Here is a 21,195-nt window from a genome sequence, read left to right as displayed (position 1 = left end):
TGTAGGTGCTGAGGATAACAGATGAACAACACAGGGTCATTCCCTGGAGGAGCTTTCATTCTAGTGAGCAAAACAGGTAAGTAAGAAGAGAGTGACGAAAGGGCTGCAGAGAAAAGGGTTAATTTTGGTGTAGTCATGAAGGATGAATAGGAGTTTGCCAGACAAAGGAGGAGAAAAACCGGAGGTCCATGGGCAAAGATTCAAAAGCCAGAGTATGGACTGGGCACGGTGGCTCACGCCTATAATCCTAGTACTCTGGGAGGCTGAGGCGGGTGGATTGCTCAAGGTCAGGAGTTCGAAACCAGCCTGAGCAAGAGCGAGACCCTGTCTCTACTATAAATAGAAATAAATTAATTGGACAACTAATATATATAGGAAAAAAATTAGCCGGGCATGGTTGTGCATGCCTGTAGTCCCAGCTACTCGGGAGGCTGAGGCAGCAGGATTGCTTGAGCCCAGGAGTTTGAGGTTGCTGTGAGCTAGGCTGATGCCAGGGCACTCACTCTAGTCTGGGCAACAAAGCAAGACTCTGTCTCAAAAAAAAAAAAAAAAAAAAAAAAAAAGCCAGAGTATGAAGTCAAGAAAGCAAATGGGTTCTGTTGGAGTCTGAAGGGTCAGTGAGGGACAGAAGAGAGGTTCAGGGCCAGATCATGGAGGGCACTGCCTTCCAAGCTAAGGAGATTGTATCAGGTGCTGCAAGCCATTGACAGAGTTTAAATAGATTAATCTTGTACTGTACAGTACTCTAGAAGGACTACTACTACTACTCTAGAAGGACCCTCTGGCAGCTACTTGGAGGAGGGATGAGAGAGGAGCGTTGAAGAGGGAACCACCTAGGGTGGCTAGGTAGTATGCAGTAACCCAAAGGGAGTAATGAGGGAGTAAGTGGCGGCCAAGCAGGAGAGGAAGGTGCATAGTCAAAAGATATTTAGGAGCCAGACTCTCCAAGAATTGGTAGCAAGAAGAACGTAGCGTGACTAAGGACCCAGGTTCCAGACATGGTGCCCATTTCATAGGCTAGGAAATACAAAGTCAAGGTAGGTACGAGTTTGGTGGGAAAGATATAGAATTCATCTTTGGGTTGTTAGTAATTACTTCCTTTGGTAAATGATGCAATTTCAGTGGTTAACCTGCTAAAAATTCTACTTGCAACCCTAGTCGCACCAAATACCTCAAAACCGCTAGCAAAGTGCCTAGAGTGAGTTAGGTGCTGGGAACCACACCCAGCGTAGAGGCCAGCGGCTATAGCTAGGGCTCCTAGGGTTAGTGCCGAAGTTGCTTTTAAGTTTCAAGACACGAAGGTCCTAACCTCCCTAGGTTCACAAAACTCTGACCTGCGTCCCTGGGTGGGCTCGAACCACCAACCTTTCGGTTAACAGCCGAACGCGCTAACCGATTGCGCCACAGAGACAGGCAGAAACCATTTTTGCTGCCAATTCAGTTCACGGAAGAAAAAAATTCACAGTGTGCTCTGTGCCTCCAAAACATTGTGGTTGAGGCTGACTTAGAAGCCAGTGGCACCACTACCTTTCCGCGCACCAGGGCGCGGCTGATAGCCCCGAGAGAGGCAGGTCTTTTTCCGTTCCAGCCCTTGCTTACGGTAGATCTGGGACAGGACTCAGCTTCCACCCAGAAGAGTGATTGGACACACGATACAATACTTTTTTAATTTCAAAGTATTAAGTGGGTACATGGATAGCTTTTATAATGCTTAAGTCAGGGCTGTTAGTGTACCCATCACCCAAAGAGTATTCATTGTACCTGTTAGATAGGTTTTTACTCCTCCCCTTCTTTCCCTTCTCCCCTGCTTGATTTCCAATGACTTTTACTTCTCTCTGTGCCCATGTGTGCCCATCGATTAGTTCCAAATTGTTAGAAAGTACATGTGGTGTTTGTTTTCCCATTCTTGAGTTACTTCACTTAGGACAATGGTCTCTACTTCCATCCAAATGGCAAGACGTTATTTCACTTCTTTTTTTTTTTTTTTTTTTTTTTTTTTTTGTTGGAAAGTGGACTTGAAAATTTCACATCTTTTAATGGCTGAGTAGTACTCCATGGTATATGTATATATTGTTAATCCACTCAGTAATTGATGGACACTTAGGTGGATTCCACATCTTTTCGATTGTAAATTGTGCTGCAATAAGCATTAGAGTGCAGGTTATCTTTTTAATAAAATGACTTCTTTTCCTTTGGGTAAAAACTCAGTAGTGGAATTGTTGGGTTGTTATACAACGTTTTTAATATTGCTGAGAAAAGAGGAGCAGAAGAGGATGAATGGAGGAAGGGTCTTTGGGAAATCCAAAATGGAAACTTTCTATGGGTTCGAAAGTTCAGTTGGAGGCCGGGTGGAGGCGGTGGCTCACGCCTGTAATCCTAGCACTTTGGGAGGCCGAGGCGGGAGGATTGCTTGAGCTCAGGAATTCAAGACCAGCCTGAGCAAGAGCGAGACCCCGTATCTACTAAAAATAGAAACAAATTAATTGGCCAACTAAAAATATATAGAAAAAAAAATTTGCGGGGCATGGTGGCACATGCCTGTAGTAGCAGCTACTCGGGAGGCTGAGGCAGAAGGATCTCTTGAGCCCAGGAGTCTGAGGTTGCCGTGAGTTAGGCTGACTTCACAGCACTCTAGCCAGGGCAACAGAGTGAGACTCTGTCTCAAAAAAAAAAAAAAAAAAAAAAAAAATCAGTTGGCTTTGCTTAGAAAAGTACATCAATAAGTTTTTCTGCTGGTCTAGATAATTTGTATGTGCATGTGTGCATGTCTGAGTATTGACTCATCATAAGCTTATTATTGTGAAAATTAAAAGTACTATATCACATGTCCAATCTCGTCCTGGAAAATGTAATATCTAAGTAAAGGAGCTTCAAACTACAAAATTAATCTTCGGTCCCAGCTGTGTCGAAAGGTTTCTAGAAGCTAGCATATTAGGCAAACAGAGCATGGAGTTTAAAATGCCAGTAACTTAAGGACTTTGATACTGACATATTTAGATCTGAAGAGCAGCATCAACCTAGAGATCCTCATCAGTGCTGGGCCTAATAAGCCATTTTCTATATTGACGGAGATCCAGGGCCCCTCCATAGTCTCTCCATGCAGAACCTCCTTCCTAGCCGCCTGTGGCCATACCACCCTGAACGCGCCCGATCTTGTCTGATCTCAGAAGCTAAGCAGGGTGGGGCCTGGTTAGTACTTGGATGGGAGATCCTCCTTCCTTTCTGCACTGCCATCGTCTAATCAGTGCATTCCCATTTAGGTGCAGGTCAAAGTTTCCAATGGTGTTCAGTGAAATGAGAATACACACAAACATAGAAAAAAAATCAGTTGGTTTTGCTTAGAAAAGTACATCAATAAGTTTTTCTGCTGTCTAGATAATTTGTATGTGCATGTGTGCATGTCTGAGTATTAACTCATCATAAGCTTATTTGTGCATGTGCAGAAATTATAAATACATGCATGTGTGTATATATATACATATACTTTATATCTTACATAAAATACATATTTGTACTGCATATGATACATAATTAAATATATATGTTTTCCAAGTGAACTTTAATTTTTTTACACTTCAAAGTTTTGTTTTTAAATGTCCTTCCTTTTAATAAAATTATAACTAGGATAGATGATAGTTGTTGTGGCTGTGGCTGTTTTGTTAATTTCTTAACTTGGCAAAATAAAAAGCTGGAAACCCTGTATTTGTAGCCAATATTTTGGGATAAATTTAGCTCATCTGTGAAGTCTGATTTAGATTTCACCAATCATAACCAAAACCACCCAGATGTTTTCTGTCTCTTTAAAACTTCCTCTGCTCTTTTTGGGAACTGAAGCCTGCATCCTGCCTCAGGCAGGTGGTCGGAGGAGGAGCCGGGGAATGTCTTTTGTCCTTTGTATACAGGAGATAGTTCAGCTATCCCAGGCTTAGTGGCAGCACCACGCCACCACCACCGGGTAGGTGGAGGTCATGGCTTTGACTTTGGCAGAGATGGGACTATTAGAATTACTAACAATAGCCTAGAACTGGGGGCCCTCCCTTCAAAAGCTCTTTATTTCTGTTTATGTTCAGGAAATTTGGATTTAGAGATGAGAGTCTACCATTTTTCCTCCTTTGCCAGCAAAGTAATAAGCTTCTCTTTCCTTCTCCTCAAAAGAAAAGAATTTTCTATGTATAAAAATAAAGAAACTACCAGGAAAAGTATTTGATTTCATAAAAATCAGAAACTTCTGTGATTCTGGTATTGGTAATGGTGGAGTAGCTTGAATGGATCTAACCACTCTACAGACAACAACTATAAACTATGGAGGAAATATGGTTTCAAAAAAATCTGTGTGGGCCGGGCATGGTGGCTCACTCCTGTAATCCTAGCACTCTGGGAGGCTGAGGCGGGAGGATAGTTTGAGTTCAGGAGTTGGAGACCAGCCTGAGCAACAGTGAGACCCCGTCTCTACTAAAAAAATAGAAAGAAATTAGCTGGACAACTAAAAATATACATATAAAACATTAGCCAGGCATGGTGGTGCATGCCTTATAGTCCCAGCTACCTGGGAGGCTGAGGCAGAAGAATCACTTTAGCCCAGGAGTTGGAGGTTGCTGTGAGCTAGGCTGTCACCATGGCACTCTAGCCTGGGCAACAGGGTGAGACTCTGTCTCAAAAAAAAAAAAAAAATCTGTTTGAAGGCAGTAGAGAGCAATCAAATCAGATAGCAAGTAAAGAGCACTCAAGCCTTGAAAGAAGGAACCACAATGGTTAAGATCTCATTCTGTAGGCAGTTTTCAGTCAGCTGGAGTCAGACACTAAAACTCATGCAGAAAATGACAGTCTTATAGACCTCCTGCATCAGGCTCGAGTTTAGAGATGTCAGATTGGGTAGAAATTTAAAAGAGTAAATTTTGTGAAAAGAGGGAACCACATGGAAGAAAACCAAATCTGCAAATAATTCTCCCCTGAAATCTTTACCTCACTCCTGAATTGGACATGCACTGAGCAGAGAGTCTAAGGAGGCCAAGATGACAATAATAGTTGGTAAGGTGAAAGAATACTGAACAGAGATTTCCAAACTGCCCCACCAGAGGAGACAGAAAAACACTGGAAACACCATAAATGCTCAAAAATAGATTTGTTAAAGAAATTGTGATGTGGTCATATAGTATAACACAATAAAGTCAAACCTATAAAATGTTCAATGCCAAGAGTGAACCCTAATGTAAACTTTGGTGTGTGGGTAATAATGATCGTAGGTTCATTAATTATAACAAATGTACTCCCCGGTAGGGGATATTGACAATGAGGATGGCTATGGGTGTGGGGGTGGAGGTATTTGTGAAATCTCTGTACTGTCCTCTCAATTTTCCTATGAACCTAAAACTGCTCTAAAAATAGTTTATTAAAAAAAATAAGCAATATGCATAGTTTGATTCCAGATTGCATTTAAAAAAAATACTGAAGGGGCCAGGCGTGGTGGCTCTCGCCTGTATAATCCTAGCTCTCTGGGAGGCCAAGACTGGCAGATTGCTCGACATCAGGGGTTCGAAACCAGCCTGACCAAGAGCAAGACCAATCTCTACTATAAATAGAAAGAAATTAATTGGTCAACTAATATATATAGAAAAAATTAGCCAGGGATGGTGGCGCATGCCTGTAGTCCCAGCTGCTTGGGAGGCTGAGGCAGCAGGATTGCTTGAGCCCAGGAGTTTGAGGTTGCTGTGAGCTAGGCTGACACCACGGCACTCACTCTAGCCTGAGCAACAAAGTGAGACTCTGTCTCAAAAAAAAAAAAAAATTACTGAAGAGAGAAACATACAGTAAAATATTAATGGGGGTTTCTTTGGAGGATGATGGAAATACGGGTGTATACCTTTTGTTTGTGATTTGCTTGTTCTCCGTATTGTCTACAAGGACTATATATTACTATTCTTCATGGGAAAAATAATATCTTTTGTAAAAATGGGCATTTGACTATGTGCTGAGTACTTTTACATATATAATCTTCCGCCCTTAAAAAAAATCATTCAGAATAGGTACAATTGTTACCTTTTTTATATATACATACATATACATAGATGATGAAACTGAGGCTCGGAAAGATTGAACTGGCCTGAGATCAAAGAACTAGTGAAGTGGAAGAGCTGAGATTAAAAATATGTTTGGTTCCAAAAACCTACACTCTTTGTCATTCAGGACACTACTTCAAAGTACTTTAAAGACACAAAGGATGCCAAAGACTGTGGAGTTTGAACGCTCCTCCAGTTCAAAGGTGAAGAAACTGAGGCGACTAGAAAAGTTAAATGACTTGCCCCAAAGCAAACCATTTGTTAGTGATAAAAACAAACAAACAGAAAAACACACAGGCACAGGTCTCCTGATTGTCAGACCAGTTCTCATTTTTAGTAATATTTGGTTTAGACATAAAGTCTTTGTTATTACCCATCAATCGTTGTAGGGGAAGATGTTTCACAAGTTTGCACATCTTCGTGTAACGTGGCAGTGGGGAGTGCCGACTTAAGAATTTAGGCTGACCACTGCAGAATAGCAATATACACGGAAGAAGGGAAGAAGGAGTGCCTATTAAAGTCATCGGTGTAGGAGATGGCAAGAAAATGGAAATCCGTAGTCCTGAGTTTAAGGCAGACGTGGACCCTAGGATTCTTTCCCAGTAGGCAGCAGGCCATTGTGGAAATGGGTGATGATTAACCGAGTGGCAGGCCTATTCAGTGGTGAATCAGGTGGAAACTTATTTATTTACAGGATTAATCACCCAACACCTTTAAAGAACGCAGAATCAGGGTCAACGTAACTTCACCCACTCGTACTCTTGCCCATATCCATAAATTTTGCATGCGAAAGACAAGCTTTCCCGGTGAACCTAAAGTTATTTAAGAATGGTTTTTGTTTAGGCAGTGAGAGAGGGAGGGGAAAGAAAAAAAAGGCCACCTGATCTCCCCGTCGGGGAATCGAACCCCGGTCTCCCGCGTGACAGGCGGGGATACTCACCACTATACTAACGAGGACGACCGCAACGGAGCCTTTAAATTTGATGCTTAGGAATATATTTCTAGATTACTAACGTCTCCAAACTTGTCTTTTGGGAAGGTATTTTTCTAAGTTACAAATGGACTTTCGCGAAAAGTTGGTGGTTGCTGCTATAATTGTGCCACCACTTTTCTAGACCAGCATATGACAATAGAAACGTTACGTGAGGCCCACATGTAATTTTTAGTTTTAGTTCTAATAGCCACATTAAAAAGTAAAAAGAAACAGGTAATAGTAATTTTAATAATAAATCTTATTTAACCCAATATATCCCAAATACTATTTCAACATGCGATCAGTATAAAAATATTATTAATTAGCTATATTTTCTCTTAGTGTTCAAAATTGTGTATATATTTTACACTTGCAGACAGCACATTTCAACTCGGACGTTAAATTTTCATGGAAAAAACAGTCAGTATTTAGAGTTCATAAAATTTACACTTGAAAAAGTAGATTCACATACCCAAGTTGTTCCAAATGTAGTTGGAAAAGTTAAGTTTAACTTAATACTTAAGTTAAAACTCAGTATCTGTTTTAAATTTTTCACTTATTTATTAATTTCAATTAATTTATTAAATTTGAATATGCAGTTCCTTTGGACGCACTCGTCGATTTCAAATGCTCCGTAGTTGGTGGCTACGGTATGAACCTCGAAGATAAAGACACAAGAGCCCCTTTCTGAGGCTGAGATTCAGACAAGAGATCCCAGAATCCAGAAGATCCTAAAGATTCCTCAAGAGTTGGACGTTTAAAAGGGAAGAGAGAAAGGGAGAAAAGAAGAAAACCGTCAGAATCGAATCCTTTCAAAGCAAACCTAGGCAGAGAAGAGAGGCCAGGGTCAAAACAGAAAGCGACGTATGGCTGTGGATGCTAATTTTACTCAGGTGTAAGACAGACACCTCTTGCGCTATAAATATCTCTTGCTCTTGCGCTGTGTTTTCTTCAGCTCACCATGATCAGAAAAGCAAGAAAACACAGGTTGCGTTGGCCGGGAATCGAACCCGGGTCAACTGCTTGGAAGGCAGCTATGCTCACCACTATACCACCAACGCCTTCGCGAAGTAAGGCTTATAATTCTGTATATAAGAGAAATAGAGGCTGTGACTTTCCCAACTCTGTTAACTGGGTTCTGTATTTATGTTCCCGAAGAAAGATACACGAAACTTTCACTTGGTGAAAGCTGACTCCTCCTACTCCGCGCCACCAGTAAACAGCGCGGGCCTGAAAGCGCGGAGGCTAGCCGGCACCCGGAGCGGAGGGCACGGTCGGCGCAGACCCCTGCTAGCAAGCCGAGGCTTAGCGCGGCCTGGGGGTTTTCCCCCGCCGCTTCCCCTCACCCGCACTCCCCGCACTGCCGGGCGCTCCCAGCTCTCAGCTCCTAGCTCCCGAGGCCCGTGTCAGATTTGGCAGCGGCGATTTGGTGCCGAGCGTCCGAGGGAGACCGGCCGGCACAAGGTCCACCCTGAGGCTCAAACCCTCTAGAGGAGAGGAGCGCTTGAAAGGGCGCCAGGAAGAAATGGAGCTTTTAAGATTTAGGGTAGTGATCAAGGAAGTAGGAAAAGAGCTGTCGGAGACAGTTTTGTTTTTCTTGCTTTGTGTAGCGGTGCAGGAAGCTTTCTAGTTTTAATTGAAACAACAATAAATGAAGTACATTAATATGACGTGGTACTATGTACTATCAGTGTTTTGTGAACTTAAAATAAACCAGGAAAAGCCTGAAGTGCGTGTGTCAGGATGGCCGAGCGGTCTAAGGCGCTGCGTTCAGGTCGCAGTCTCCCCTGGAGGCGTGGGTTCGAATCCCACTTCTGACAAATAGTGTTTTTTACTTTTTTCCTTCTTAGCTTTGCTCCTGAACCAAGCAAGAAATACTTACTGAATTCTTGCGGAAAAAATTATTAATTAATCAACACTGCTTTTTATATTGCTTATCCTACATACATGATTAATTGTGCCCTATTGTAAGTATAAAATTAAATATTTCTTCTGTATTATAGGCATGAGACTGGTCTATGAAATCAGGAGTAGTTTGAAACTAAGATTTATCCCTAACTGTTACAAAAATGTTTTTTACTTTAGACTCCGGCTTCCCAGTGCCTATTTATCCATTCCCTTATTCGACAACAATGTATTGCGCCCTTTCTGTGTCAAGCACACTAAGGCAGGCAGATCCTAAAGTCTCCTTTGACAAAACAAGGAAAAGCCCTAAACCCAGGATCCTTTAATTTGCTATACTGTAATTTGCCTCAGTCTTCTATACTAAAGTAGTAACATCAAAGAGTATTGTAAGCATCAGATATCTCCACCGTCTTGCTGGACCCGCCCCCATCACCAATTCTAATTCAGTACGTTTGCAGTGTCATAGACAATGAGAAAAAGAAATCAATAGATCAAATGTTGGGGTGGTGGGGGAGTGATAGGATAAATAAACTCGTGGAGTTTGTTGTTTGAAGAATTTGTGTTTCTAGAAGATCACAAATAAGAGCTGAGTATGGGAAAAGCCTGGTTGGCCTTTTGGGAAGAGGAAGAGCTGTTAAGAAGTTGAATGTGAGAGATTCATAAGGGTGAAGATGGAAGGATCTTCAGGTTGATTAGTGAAAGTTTGCCAGGAAGAACTGCATTCATTTAATAGACTGTGACCTTGGGGAATGCACTTGACCTTTCTAAGTCTTGGTTTCCTTTTAAGTGCAGTTGACCCTTCTCAGCCTTAGTTTACTAGGTAGTAAAATGGTTGTAGAATTGATTGAGATAGGAGCTTATTAGATATGTTAGATCTCAGGCCCCACCTTAGACCTACTGAATCTGCACTTTACAAGATCCCCAGGTGATTTGCATGCACATTTGAGAAACACAGGTCTATCTAATCCAGGTGACTACACAGGTTGATCTTTAACCTGGAATACCCTTTCCCTTGCTCCTCACCAGGCCAGTTTTTATTTGGTATCATTTAGGCATTTACAACAAGTCAGACACTGTGTTTAGAACATAGCATACAAAGTTAAACTAAATATTGTATAAACTAAGGAGGGTGATAGTATATTCTTAAGGGAGACATGTAAAAAAAAAATAGTGCTTTGTTTTGAGACAGGTCTTGCTCTCTCTGTTCCCAAGGCTAGAGTGCAGTGATGTAATTATAGTTCATTACAGCCTCAGACTCCTGGGTTCAAGTGATCCTCCTGCCTCAGCCTCTTGAGTAACTTAGACTGCCAGTGCATGCCATCACACCTGGCTAATTTTTCTATTTTTCATAGAGATGGGGGTGGGGGAAGGGGGAGTGTGGGTGTGTCTTACTGTGTTGATTTTAACTCCTGGCCTCTAGCAATCCTTCCGCCTCAGCCTCCCAAAATTCTGGGATTACAGACATGAGCCACTACACCTGGCCAAAAATAGTTTTTAAACAAATCTGAGCCCTAACCAAGTGCTCAAGGTTAACCTCACCAGTAGTTAGTCATAGTAACATCATGTATACTCTGATAATGTGGTGGCATAGTCACTCTATAGTAATGTTCCCTAATCATGAAAAAATATCAGATAAACCCAAAGGAAGTGACGATCTAGAAAACACCTGACCAGTATTCTTCAAAAGTGTCAAGGTTATGAAAAACAAGTGAAAACAGAGAAACTCACAAATTATGGGAACCTAAGAAGACATGATAACTAAATGCAATGTGCTATCCTGGATTGACTTCTGAAATAATAAAGGATATTAGTGGAAAAATGTAAAATCTGAATAAAGTCTAAAAATTACTTATTAGTATTACACCAATTCTGATTTCTTAGGTTCAATCGTACCATGGTTATGTAAGATTTTAACATTGGGGGAGCAGGCTGAAGGATATACAGTAGTTTTCTGTACTATCTTTGTAATTGGTCTGTTGATCCAAAATTATTGCAAAATTTAAAAGAAAAATAGAAACAACCTGAAAGTGGTTACCTGTGTGAAAATGATTCATGATTTTGAATTCATGATAATGAGCATGTATTTTGATTTAATTTATTCTTTTTTTTTTTTTTTTGGAGGATCTGGGTGACGTAGTTATGATTACAATAATCAAACTAAGACTATATACAACATAAGGATTTTTTTCTTTTTAATTATTTTTATTTATTTATTTCTTATCTTTTTTTTCTATGAAACTATACCTTTGTCTCTGTGTAGAACATAAGGATTTTTAGATGTCTATTATACACAACACAGTCCCCAAAGAAACTAAACTAAAATGATCAATCACAGCCATTTAAAAGTAAAGGATGTGATTTGTTTGTTTAAATCTCTCTGTAGAAAAATAGATACCACCCAGGTGGGAGAATCTGAGGTATTTTCATGGCTAAACACAATAATGAATAGATCAAATGTTGGGGTGGTGGGGGAGTGATAGGATAAATAAACTTGTGGAGTTTGTTGTTTGAAGAATTTGTGTTTCTAGATCACAAATAATTGCTGAGAATGGGAAAAGCCTGGTTGGCCATTTGGGAAGAGGAAGAGCTGTTAAGAAGTTGAATGTGGGAGGTTCATAAGGGTGAAGATGGAAGGATCTTCAGATCTTCCTTCTTCTACTCTTATAAAGGAGAATTTAAATCTCAAGACCACCACCTCCCCCAACTCCTTGTGAGAAAGGGAAGGTCATGCCTGGGTGCTGAGTCATGCAACACTTGTTCCTAATGGATAGCTGTTACTAACCTTATGCGTTAGCCAGATCCCCACAGAAAGGTAAAAGGCCTCAGGCATCTATGATGGCAGCCCCCACAGATCACTCATAAGGAAATTCTTTGGTGACCTCCCATAAACAAGGACATGCAAATTACATCTTCAGGCTAAGCCTGTTTGATTTCCTTTACAAGTTTCTCTTCCCAGGTGCAGGACAGAAACAAGACAAGATCAATCATTCTTCCATCTGCCCAGGGACATTTGCACAATTGATTTACTCCTTTTTTCTCTTCAAGTATCCACCTATTCCTATGTAAAGTGTAGGTTTCCTGGACACTAGCTAAAGTCTCACAAGAATATAATGGTTTGCCTCACCCTCTCCACTTAAATACTGAGTTCCCAAATCCCTCTTAAGAGAGCTCGGGCCACAGGGGCTTCTGTGGTTAGTACTTTTCCTAGGCATGTCCTCAATCTTGGGCTTTATAAATCTCCATTGATTGAGATCTTTTCCCAGTCACTTATTTTGGGTTGTCAGAGTGTGGGGGAGGGGGGCGTGAGTGGGTGGCAGGGATCTTTAAGAAAGAGGCATGCTACTGGAATACTAAGGAACTTCATTAACCCTGTAAGTACCATCGTTCCTTTTGGGAAGTACAAACAGGTTGAGGTGGTCAATGTTGGAGGTTGGGAGGAGATTCAGGAAAGGGAGAATGTAATACAGGGCATATATGTAACTCCATCTCTTTTTTGCAGGTTCCTTCAATGTGAAAGCAGGTTGCATAGAACTTGGGCCAGGTGCAGGGAAAAAGGGCAGTTAAAAATGTGAAATGGAGGCCAGGTGCCATGGCTCACACCTATAATCCTACCACTCTGGGAGGCCGAAGCGGGAGGATGACTCAAGGTCAGGAGTTTGAAACCAGCTCTGAGCAAGAGCGAGACCTCAGCCTGGCACCGTGGCTCACGCCTGTAATCCTAGCACTCTGGGAGCCCGAGGCCAGCGGATTGCTCGAGGTCAGGAATTCGAAACCAGCCTGAGCAAGACCCCCATCTCTACTATAAATAGAAAGAAATTAATTGGCCAACTAATATATATAGAAAAAATTAGCCAGGCATGGTGGCACATTCCTGTAGTCCCAGCTTGAGCCCAGGAGTTTGAGGTTGCTGAGGTTGCTGTGAGCTAGGCTGATGCTACTATAAATAGAAAGAAATTAATTGGCCAACTAATATATATAGAAAAAATTAGCCGGGCATGGTGGCACATGCCTGTAGTCCCAGCTTGAGCCCAGGAGTTTGAGGTTGCTGTGAGCTAGGCTGATGCCAAGGCACTCTAGCCAGGGCAACAGAGACTCTGTCTCAAAAAAAAAAAAAAAAAAAAAAAAAATTTGAAATGGGCCAGATGTGGTGGCTCACATCTGTAATCCCAGCACTTTTAAGGAGGCCAAGGTGGGAGTTCAAGGTTGCAGTGAGCTATGATCATGCCACTACACTCTCACCTGGGTGACTAGATAAGACCCTGTCTCAAAAAAAAAAAAAGGAAATATGAGAGCCAAATGTATTGTTAGCATAACTTTCATCATATCTGCAAGAGATAAACCTAATCTAAATATAATGTAGCCAAGCTCATCCTCATTTCTGAAACAAAAATAAATCTCCATTGCTCATAGGATAGATGCAGTATAAATTGGATTGATTGGGAACTAACTCACACAAGTTTATGCTTGCTCTTATATTGTCATTTACCTAACTGGCAGTGAACTTGAGCCTAAAGATATTTCCCAGGTTCAGTCACTTGCTATAAAAACGCACACGAATGTTCACTTCATGAATAATGTAAATATACAATAGGATGTACTTTCCTCTCAGGGCTCAGCATCCAAATGTATTTTAAAGTAATAATATACCCAATTTCACAACATCTGGGGGAAGTTCTAGAAATAGAGTTATAGGCTATTTGTGAGGTGACATGTTCAGGCTCTAGAATCAGGCAGGACAGGGTTCTTAATTCTAGCCCTCCCTCCTGCTGTCCCCACTTAATAGCTATTTGACCTTGAATAAATTGTTTAACCTTTTTGATCTTCAGAATCCTCATCTTCAAAAAGAAGATATCTTGTGATGTTGCTATGAGGATTGAATTAGATTGTGTATGCCAAGTACCTGGTACCTAGTTAACACTCAGCTAATAATAATTAGTAATAGCTAATGTTTGTTGATAATATATTATATGCCTAACATTCTTCTTTGTTTCTCATACATATGATTTAATTGAACCCTCACAATACTCTAAGGCTGGTGCTATTATTGTAATCGTTTCCGCTATAGGGAAGGGGAATTTGAAGCTCAGAGACTTAATTTGTACAGTATATAACATGGCAGAGCTGAAAATCTATGGGGTCTTGTTCCAATATAGCCATTATACTACACTTTGTTGTTATGGTCATTATTAACCTCAGACCCATCAGCATAAACCAGACAGGACCATGCTATTTCTCTCATATAGATAAGGTCAACAGTAACTTTAGTCCTATCACCAGACCTATTCTCCAAAAACTATTCCCCAAAATCTAGAACTTGGAATCTTTTCTGTAAAAGAACAATGGATAAAGTAACATGACTAAAAACAGCTAATAAGCATGTGAACTGTTTGTCAGTGTCATTAGGTCACATAAGACTGACAAACTAAACTAGCCTCCCAGTACAGAATTTTTATTGTAGGGTCACACAAGGGAACCTTACCAACACTTAAGTTTCTCTCCATTCTCTGCTTTTCCAATTCCATCTCCCTCCCTCCTCCTGCACTACAAGTCACAATCCTCTCCTGACATCAGCTCTCACACTGCAAGACTGTGTCAACCTCAATGTGTCAACCTCAAACTTTTCCCCTCACTCTGTTTCCCCTATAGAAATCATCCACACAACCTTGTGAATTTTCTTCATAGTCCTCCTTCAACACCCGCCCCAATATTTTCTGCTTCTGAAAGCCTAGCCCCTTTGTGTGCTTAATTGGTTGGAATAAAAAACAAGACGGAGTTTTAAACGTTTATTTAGATCTATAACTATACTTCACATAACAAAATCCTTATGTGCAAGTAACAAAATACACAAAACCTAGGTGAGAGCAATATTAAAGTGCCATACAAATATAAATAAATTAATGACTTCTTGTTTAAAGAGGGAGAAAAGGACTAAAGGGGAAAAAGAAGTCAAATGACAAAGACCTCCATTATAAAACAAACTGAAAAGAAAACTCCAGCTTTGGGGAAAAGACTCCCAGCCTCCCATCCCTGAAGTTACAGGGCAAGATCATAGAAAAGAGTCTAGAAGGCTCACAAGCCCAGCCCTAATGTCACAGGTGACTTATTCTTGACGGGCTATTCAATCAACCTCCTCAATGATGGGACCGGTACTGGGGTTTCCCTGCCGGGCTTGAGACCCACAGCTGCTGCCCCCAGGGACACCAGGCCCTCCATAGAGCCTAGAGAAGATGGGGTGACAGATTTGCTCCAGCTCCTTCTTCTGATGCTCATACTCCTCCTTCTCTGCCAACTGGTTGTGCTCCAGCCAGGCAAGGACTTCCTGACACTTGTCTTGCACTTTGCGCCTGTCTTCTTCAGGAATCTTGTCCTTCATGCTTTCCTCTTGCAAAGATCCCTTCACATGGAAGACATAGGCCTCCAGGGAGTTTTTGGCAGCCACCCTGTCCCTCTGGGCCTCATCTTCAGCCTTGTACTGCTCAGCCTCACGAACCATCCTCTCCACCTCCTCCTTGCTTAGCCGGCCCTTGTCATTGGTGATGGTGATCTTGTTGGCCTTGCCTGTGCTCCTGTCAGTGGCCATCACACTGAGGATGCCATTAGCATCAATGTCAAAGGTCACTTCGATCTGAGGGACTCCACGTGGGGCAGGAGGGATGCCACTGAGTTCAAAGCGCCCCAGCAGGTTGTTGTCCCTAGTCATGGCCCTCTCACCCTCATACACTTGGATCAGGACCCCAGGCTGGTTGTCGGAGTAAGTGGTGAAGGTCTGGGTCTGCTTGGTGGGAATAGTGGCATTCCTCTGGATCAGCGTAGTCATCACCCCACCTGCCGTCTCCAGCCCCAGGGACAGGGGAGCCACATCCAACAGCAGGAGATCCTGTACTTTCTCGCACTTGTCCCCCATCAACACCGCGGCCTGTACAGCAGCCCCATAGGCCACGGCCTCATCAGGGTTGATGCTCTTGTTCAGCTCCCTACCGTTGAAGAAGTCCTGCAGCAGCTTCTGCACCTTAGGGATGCGGGTGGAGCCCCCAACCAGGACGACATCGTGGATCTGGGTCTTGTCCAGCTTGGCATCCCGCAGGGCCTTCTCCACAGGCTCCAGGGTGCTGCGGAAGAGGTCTGAGCACAGTTCCTCAAAGCGGGCACGAGTGATGGACGTGTAGAAGTCCACACCCTCGAACAGGGAGTCGATCTCCAGGGTGGCTTGGGTGCTGGAGGACAGGGTGCGCTTGGCGCGCTCACAGGCTGTGCGCAGCCTGCGCAGGGCCCGCTTGTTCCCGCTCACGTCTTTCCCATGCTTCCGCCGAAACTCCTCCACGAAGTGGCTCACCAGCCGGTTGTCGAAGTCCTCTCCACCCAGGTGGGTGTCTCCAGCGGTGGCCTTCACCTCAAAGACACCGGCGTCGATAGAGAGTACCGACACATCGAAGGTGCCCCCACCCAGGTCAAAAATGAGCACGTTGCGCTCTCCGGCACCCCGCCGGTCCAGCCCGTAGGCGATGGCGGCCGCCGTGGGCTCGTTGATGATCCTTAGCACGTTGAGCCCTGCGATGGCACCTGCGTCCTTGGTAGCCTGGCGCTGCGAGTCGTTGAAGTAGGCGGGCACCGTGATCACAGCGTGCCTCACAGGCTGGCCCAGGTACGCCTCCGCCGTCTCCTTCATCTTGCTCAGCACCATGGACGATATCTCCTCGGGGCAGAACGTCTTGTCCTCCCCGCGGCAGGACACCCGCACCTTGGGCTTGCCGCCGTCGCTCACCACCTGGAAGGGCCAGTGCTTCATGTCCGCCTGCACCGTCGCGTCCGTGAACTTGCGCCCAATCAGCCGCTTGGCGTCGAACACCGTGTTGTGCGGGTTCAGGGCAGCCTGGCTCTTGGCTGCGTCGCCGACCAGCCGCTCGGTGTCGGTGAAGGCCACGTAGCTGGGCGTGGTGCGGTTGCCCTGGTCATTGGCCAGGATCTCCACCCGGCCCCGCTGGAACACGCCCACGCACGAGTACGTGGTGCCCAGGTCGATGCCGATCGCCAGCTCCCTCGGGGCGGACATGGCTGTAGCTTCTCGAGCTTCCTGGGGACGAGTCGGAAACCGGGTCAGATGCTCGCGGCTGCGGGAGTCGGTGCTGCGCGGACGCTCGGGGGCGCTCAGCGGGGGCGCTCGCCTCTCGATTTCTCTCCAGCCAGCCCAGCTCGGAGCTGCTCGGCTCCGCTTCCACAGGCCTTTTATCCGTTTGCAGGGGACCCGCCTCCTCCCGCCCCCGCGCCGAGAACCTTCCCGCGCCTTCTCGGCCAGCCGAGAGCCGCCCGTCCCCGCCAGCCCCGGGCTGACTCAGTCGGGCGGGCGCCGCGCTGACGCGGGGAGAAGGTTCGGGAGGATCTGGCCTCACCCGCCTCTGACTCACAGCCGCTGAAAAGAAAGGCGGAGAAAGTTCCAGCTTCTCCCCGCTGGTTCTGACTGAGGGCGCTCGGGCGCGGCAGACGCCAGCTGAGGCGGTAACGTCCCTAGACACAAGGTCTCCGGGGATCGGTCAGGGTCGGATCCCCAGCGCGCAGGCCTGCGGACTGCCTCAGAGGCTGGTCTGAGTCCGGTGGCCCGGGAAAGCCGAAAACGTGTTACCAAGCGAATAGGGCCAGGGCATCAAAGCCAGTTTAAATTTTTTTTCCAAGTCGTAAAATACTATCTCGAAACATGAAGGCAAAATCTTCGAAACTGTGATTCAAAGATGATACTTGATTCCCTGTGCAACGCGTTCAAAACAGAGGTGAGGTTAAGAGATGATACTGGAGACTAGCTTACGTCGGAAGCATTGGTGGTTCAGTGGTAGAATTCTCGCCTGCCACGCGGGAGGCCCGGGTTCGATTCCCGGCCAATGCAAAACGCGTAACTCTTTTAGCTTAAATAAATTTTTTCGTTTTCTTTTTGTTTTGTTGTTTGTTTTTGCTTTTTTCTTTCTTTTTTCTTCTTTTTCCATTCTAGAATTTATGACACATAAATAAATGAAGCCAGCTGGCCGAAGACTTTGGGTTCTTCCGGCTTGGTTCCCCGTCCTTTACCAAGGCGCTTCCCTCAGAGGAGCCAGGACATCGCGCTGTGGCTCTGGAACTCGGGAGCTGGCTCGCTGCCCCGCCCAGGAGAGAATGCAGCACCGAGGGAGGAGGATGCAGTGAGAATGTCCTGCTCCTGTCTGCGACATCCTCCCTGACTTTCGTATCGCCCAGGAGCGTCATCCCCAGAAACCCACTGGAAAGGCACAATGAGTTTTTCTGTGGCCTAGCCCAGGACTCAGGTGGAGAATAATAAACTGCTGCAAGCCCCAGTCCATCCAGTGCCCAAGGTCGGAGAACCAGATAGGTTCACCGGACGGTAAAGCCATACTAGTTCCCATGGGGCCTGTGGCTTTACGAATTGAGTGGTTGCCATGCCCCACTTTCTTTAATCCAGAACATCCCATTTTGGATTTTCTGTTGTTTGGACTTGTACTGAAAGCCAAAAGAAAGAGCCATTTCGGAGATTTCAAGGTTGAAATGTACTGGAGGGAAGAGAAGCAAAGTGTTACCTGTGATTTCCCCGCGTGGGGATCGAACCCTAGGACTATACTAACGAGGATCATGGCTACACAGTGTGGCAGCTAGAGAGCATGGGGTATATTCTAATATACTTTAAGCAGTGTTTTAAAGGAAGTTAAAGTTAACTTAATGTTACTTGGATGATTCAAAGGAAACTTCTAATTTTAAAAAAGATAAAGTAGGTGGCTCTTATCTCCTCGGACAGGTTAGAACCCACTAGAAAGCTCACCGGGTTTTTGAAGAGGAAGGAGGGAGTCAGGAAGCAAAGGTCGGTCCAGCTCCTAGGCTGGATTTCTTGGTCCATCCTCTCTCCCAGAGTACCAATGAGAAGGAGCAGGCCGGGTTGCTGCTACAGAGATCAGCTGTACTGGGAAGGTGATCGGTCCAGGAAAAAAAGGGAAAGTTGGAAGAAGTGTGCAAGGAATGACTTCCACAGTGTAAAATGAAACTGCCCTCAAAAAAGGAGCCCAAGGCCGGGCATGGTGGATCATGCCTGTAATCCTAGCACTCTGGGAGACTGAGGCAGATGGATCGCTCGAGGTCAGGAGTAGTTCGAGACCAGCCTGAGCAAGAGCGTAGACCCGTCTCTACTAAAAATAGAAAGAAATTAACCCAACAACTAAAAATATATAGAAAAAATTAGCTGGGCAAGGTGGCACATGCCTGTAGCAGAGGTTTGATTGAGGTTGCTGTGAGCTAGGCTGACGCCTCGGCACTGTAGCCTGCGCAACAGAGCGAGACTCTGTCTCACTAAAAAAAAAAAAAAAACAACTATCCTGTTTCATAACTCCGGGGTGGGGCAAGAAAATAAGTTAAGGGAAAAAAAAAAAAAAAAAAGCATGCACTCCAGGAGGGAGAGAATCTGTCAGCTTTAAATTCATTCACTCTCAGAGCCTAGGCCGGTTAGGCTTGGGTACCAGAGGGGAAACATTTTAGCTGAGAGCCTGCAAGAGAAAGGTCTTCATCTCAGAAAAGAAAGGTGTCCTAACCTGGGGTTCTATGCCCTGGATTGTTCAGGGACTGCCCTCTCTTGGCACTCAGCAGCCTCAGAACCCCACCTACCCACCCCCTAGCCCCCAGCTGTTGCAGGTATAGCCCTAAAGCGGGCTGTAAATGTTACCATAGCATCACACTGGCACATTTCCAATGTCATTCACTTCTTTTCAATTAATCTGTTCAGAGAGGTTCAGGCATAGGGGAGCTTATGTAGGCAGTAGAAATTTTATACATACACTTAAACATATCCATTTGTGTTTAGTAGCTTAGTTTGAGTATCTTCAAAAGTAGAACCAGAGCTTAAAGTAAGGACTTAAATAAACATTGCGGAGTGAAGGGATGCTCATGACCCAATAATGAGAGCAAAAAAAAGCAAGCTGTAGAGCAAAATTTGTAATATGATCGAAACTATATATAAAGGTCTGTGACATCAACTACCTGTACATCCTTGAACAAATCATTTCACCTGTCTGGGCTACAGTTTCTTCAATTTTTCAAATGAGGAGGAGATTGGACTATATTGTTTCAAAGGACTTTCCATGTTTAAAAGTCTCTGCTTTCAAACCTTAAATATTTCAAACCTAAATATTTCCTTTGAAAAATATTTATTGAATGATTTATCATGTACCTGACACTGACCTAGGCTTTGAGTATATGGTGGTGAACAAAACAGACAAAGGCCTCTCCAAGAGCTCACATTCCAATGGTGGTGGCAGGGCTGGGGGTGGAGTCAGACAAAAAACAATTAAAGGAGCAAACATGTAATATTTGTGATAAGTACAATGATATGATAACATATCATTGTACAATGATAACTACAATGATAAGTACAATGATGTGATAGCAAACATGTAATGTTAGTGATAAGTACAATGGAGAAAAATTAAGCAGGAAAGGGGGATTAGGAGTATGGTAAGGGAGTAGGTTATACCAAATGGTCAGGGAGACCTTATGGATAAGGTGACATTTGACCTCAAGGACATAATGAAGCATGATGTGGGTATCTCTAAGAAACAACATTCCAGAAACAGAAAACAATATAGGCTCTGGGCAGAAGTATAATTGATGTCTTCAAGGGAGAGGAAAAGTGACCAAGAGTAAGGAAAGAAAAGCAGTCAAAGCTGAAGTCAGAGAAAGACTGAAGAGCAAGATCATGAAGTGTCTTGTCGAACATTGCAAAGGCTTTAGCTTTTACTCTGAGTGCAAAGGGAAGCTATTACATAGTTTTGAGCAAAGAAGTAAAAAATGTAACACACATATTAAAAAGACCACAATGGCCGTTGTGGTGAGAATAGACTGTAGGAGGGCAAGGAGAGGCCAGTCAGGAGGCTGCTGCAGTTGTCCGAGTGAAAGATAATGGTGGGTTGGATCAGGCAGGTAGGAGTAGAGTACTGAGAAACAGTCAGATTGCTGGATGTATTTGAATATAGAAGCAGGATTTCCTGAGGTTTTGCATATTTGAGAAGCCTCTGTCTAGGGTCTAAAGGCTGAAGGGTGCTTGAAGGCTCCTTAGCCTCCTTAGAATTTATGGAAACTATCCAACAAAGGAAGCTGCTAAATACTGAATGCAAGAAGAATTTTGTACAATGATGCTGTGTCTCAGGAAAATGCAATCTCTTCAAGGGCATTCACCAAATCCTCAAGGAGACCACCTGGTCATGTTTCTAACATTCCAAGGAAGGCTTCTCTGAGAAGGTC

General features: G+C 44.0%; 1 protein-coding gene and 5 non-coding genes across 6 annotated transcripts; 2 read left to right on the top strand and 4 right to left on the bottom strand.

The window, feature by feature from the left end:
- Window positions 1-1,337: 1,337 nt before the first annotated feature.
- On the bottom strand, window positions 1,338-1,411 carry TRNAN-GUU (transfer RNA asparagine (anticodon GUU)). The gene has a single exon. It is a non-coding gene; the product is annotated as a tRNA-Asn (tRNA).
- Window positions 1,412-6,941: 5,530 nt separating this feature from the next.
- TRNAD-GUC (transfer RNA aspartic acid (anticodon GUC)) lies at window positions 6,942-7,013 on the bottom strand. The gene has a single exon. It is a non-coding gene; the product is annotated as a tRNA-Asp (tRNA).
- Window positions 7,014-8,018: 1,005 nt separating this feature from the next.
- TRNAG-UCC (transfer RNA glycine (anticodon UCC)) lies at window positions 8,019-8,090 on the bottom strand. The gene has a single exon. It is a non-coding gene; the product is annotated as a tRNA-Gly (tRNA).
- Window positions 8,091-8,766: 676 nt separating this feature from the next.
- Window positions 8,767-8,849, top strand: TRNAL-CAG (transfer RNA leucine (anticodon CAG)). Its single transcript has one exon. It is a non-coding gene; the product is annotated as a tRNA-Leu (tRNA).
- Window positions 8,850-14,703: 5,854 nt separating this feature from the next.
- Window positions 14,704-17,157, bottom strand: HSPA6 (heat shock protein family A (Hsp70) member 6). Its single transcript, XM_012768593.2, has one exon. The coding sequence runs from the start codon at window positions 16,982-16,984 to the stop codon at window positions 15,053-15,055; it is 1,932 nt and encodes a 643-aa protein (XP_012624047.2). The 5' UTR covers window positions 16,985-17,157; the 3' UTR covers window positions 14,704-15,052.
- Window positions 17,158-17,738: 581 nt separating this feature from the next.
- TRNAG-GCC (transfer RNA glycine (anticodon GCC)) lies at window positions 17,739-17,809 on the top strand. Its single transcript has one exon. It is a non-coding gene; the product is annotated as a tRNA-Gly (tRNA).
- Window positions 17,810-21,195: the final 3,386 nt, after the last annotated feature.

Source organism: Microcebus murinus, chromosome 2 (assembly GCF_040939455.1).
Source record: "Microcebus murinus isolate Inina chromosome 2, M.murinus_Inina_mat1.0, whole genome shotgun sequence".
NCBI classification, from domain to species: domain Eukaryota; kingdom Metazoa; phylum Chordata; class Mammalia; order Primates; family Cheirogaleidae; genus Microcebus; species Microcebus murinus.
This window is presented reverse-complemented; position numbering and strand designations above follow the sequence as displayed.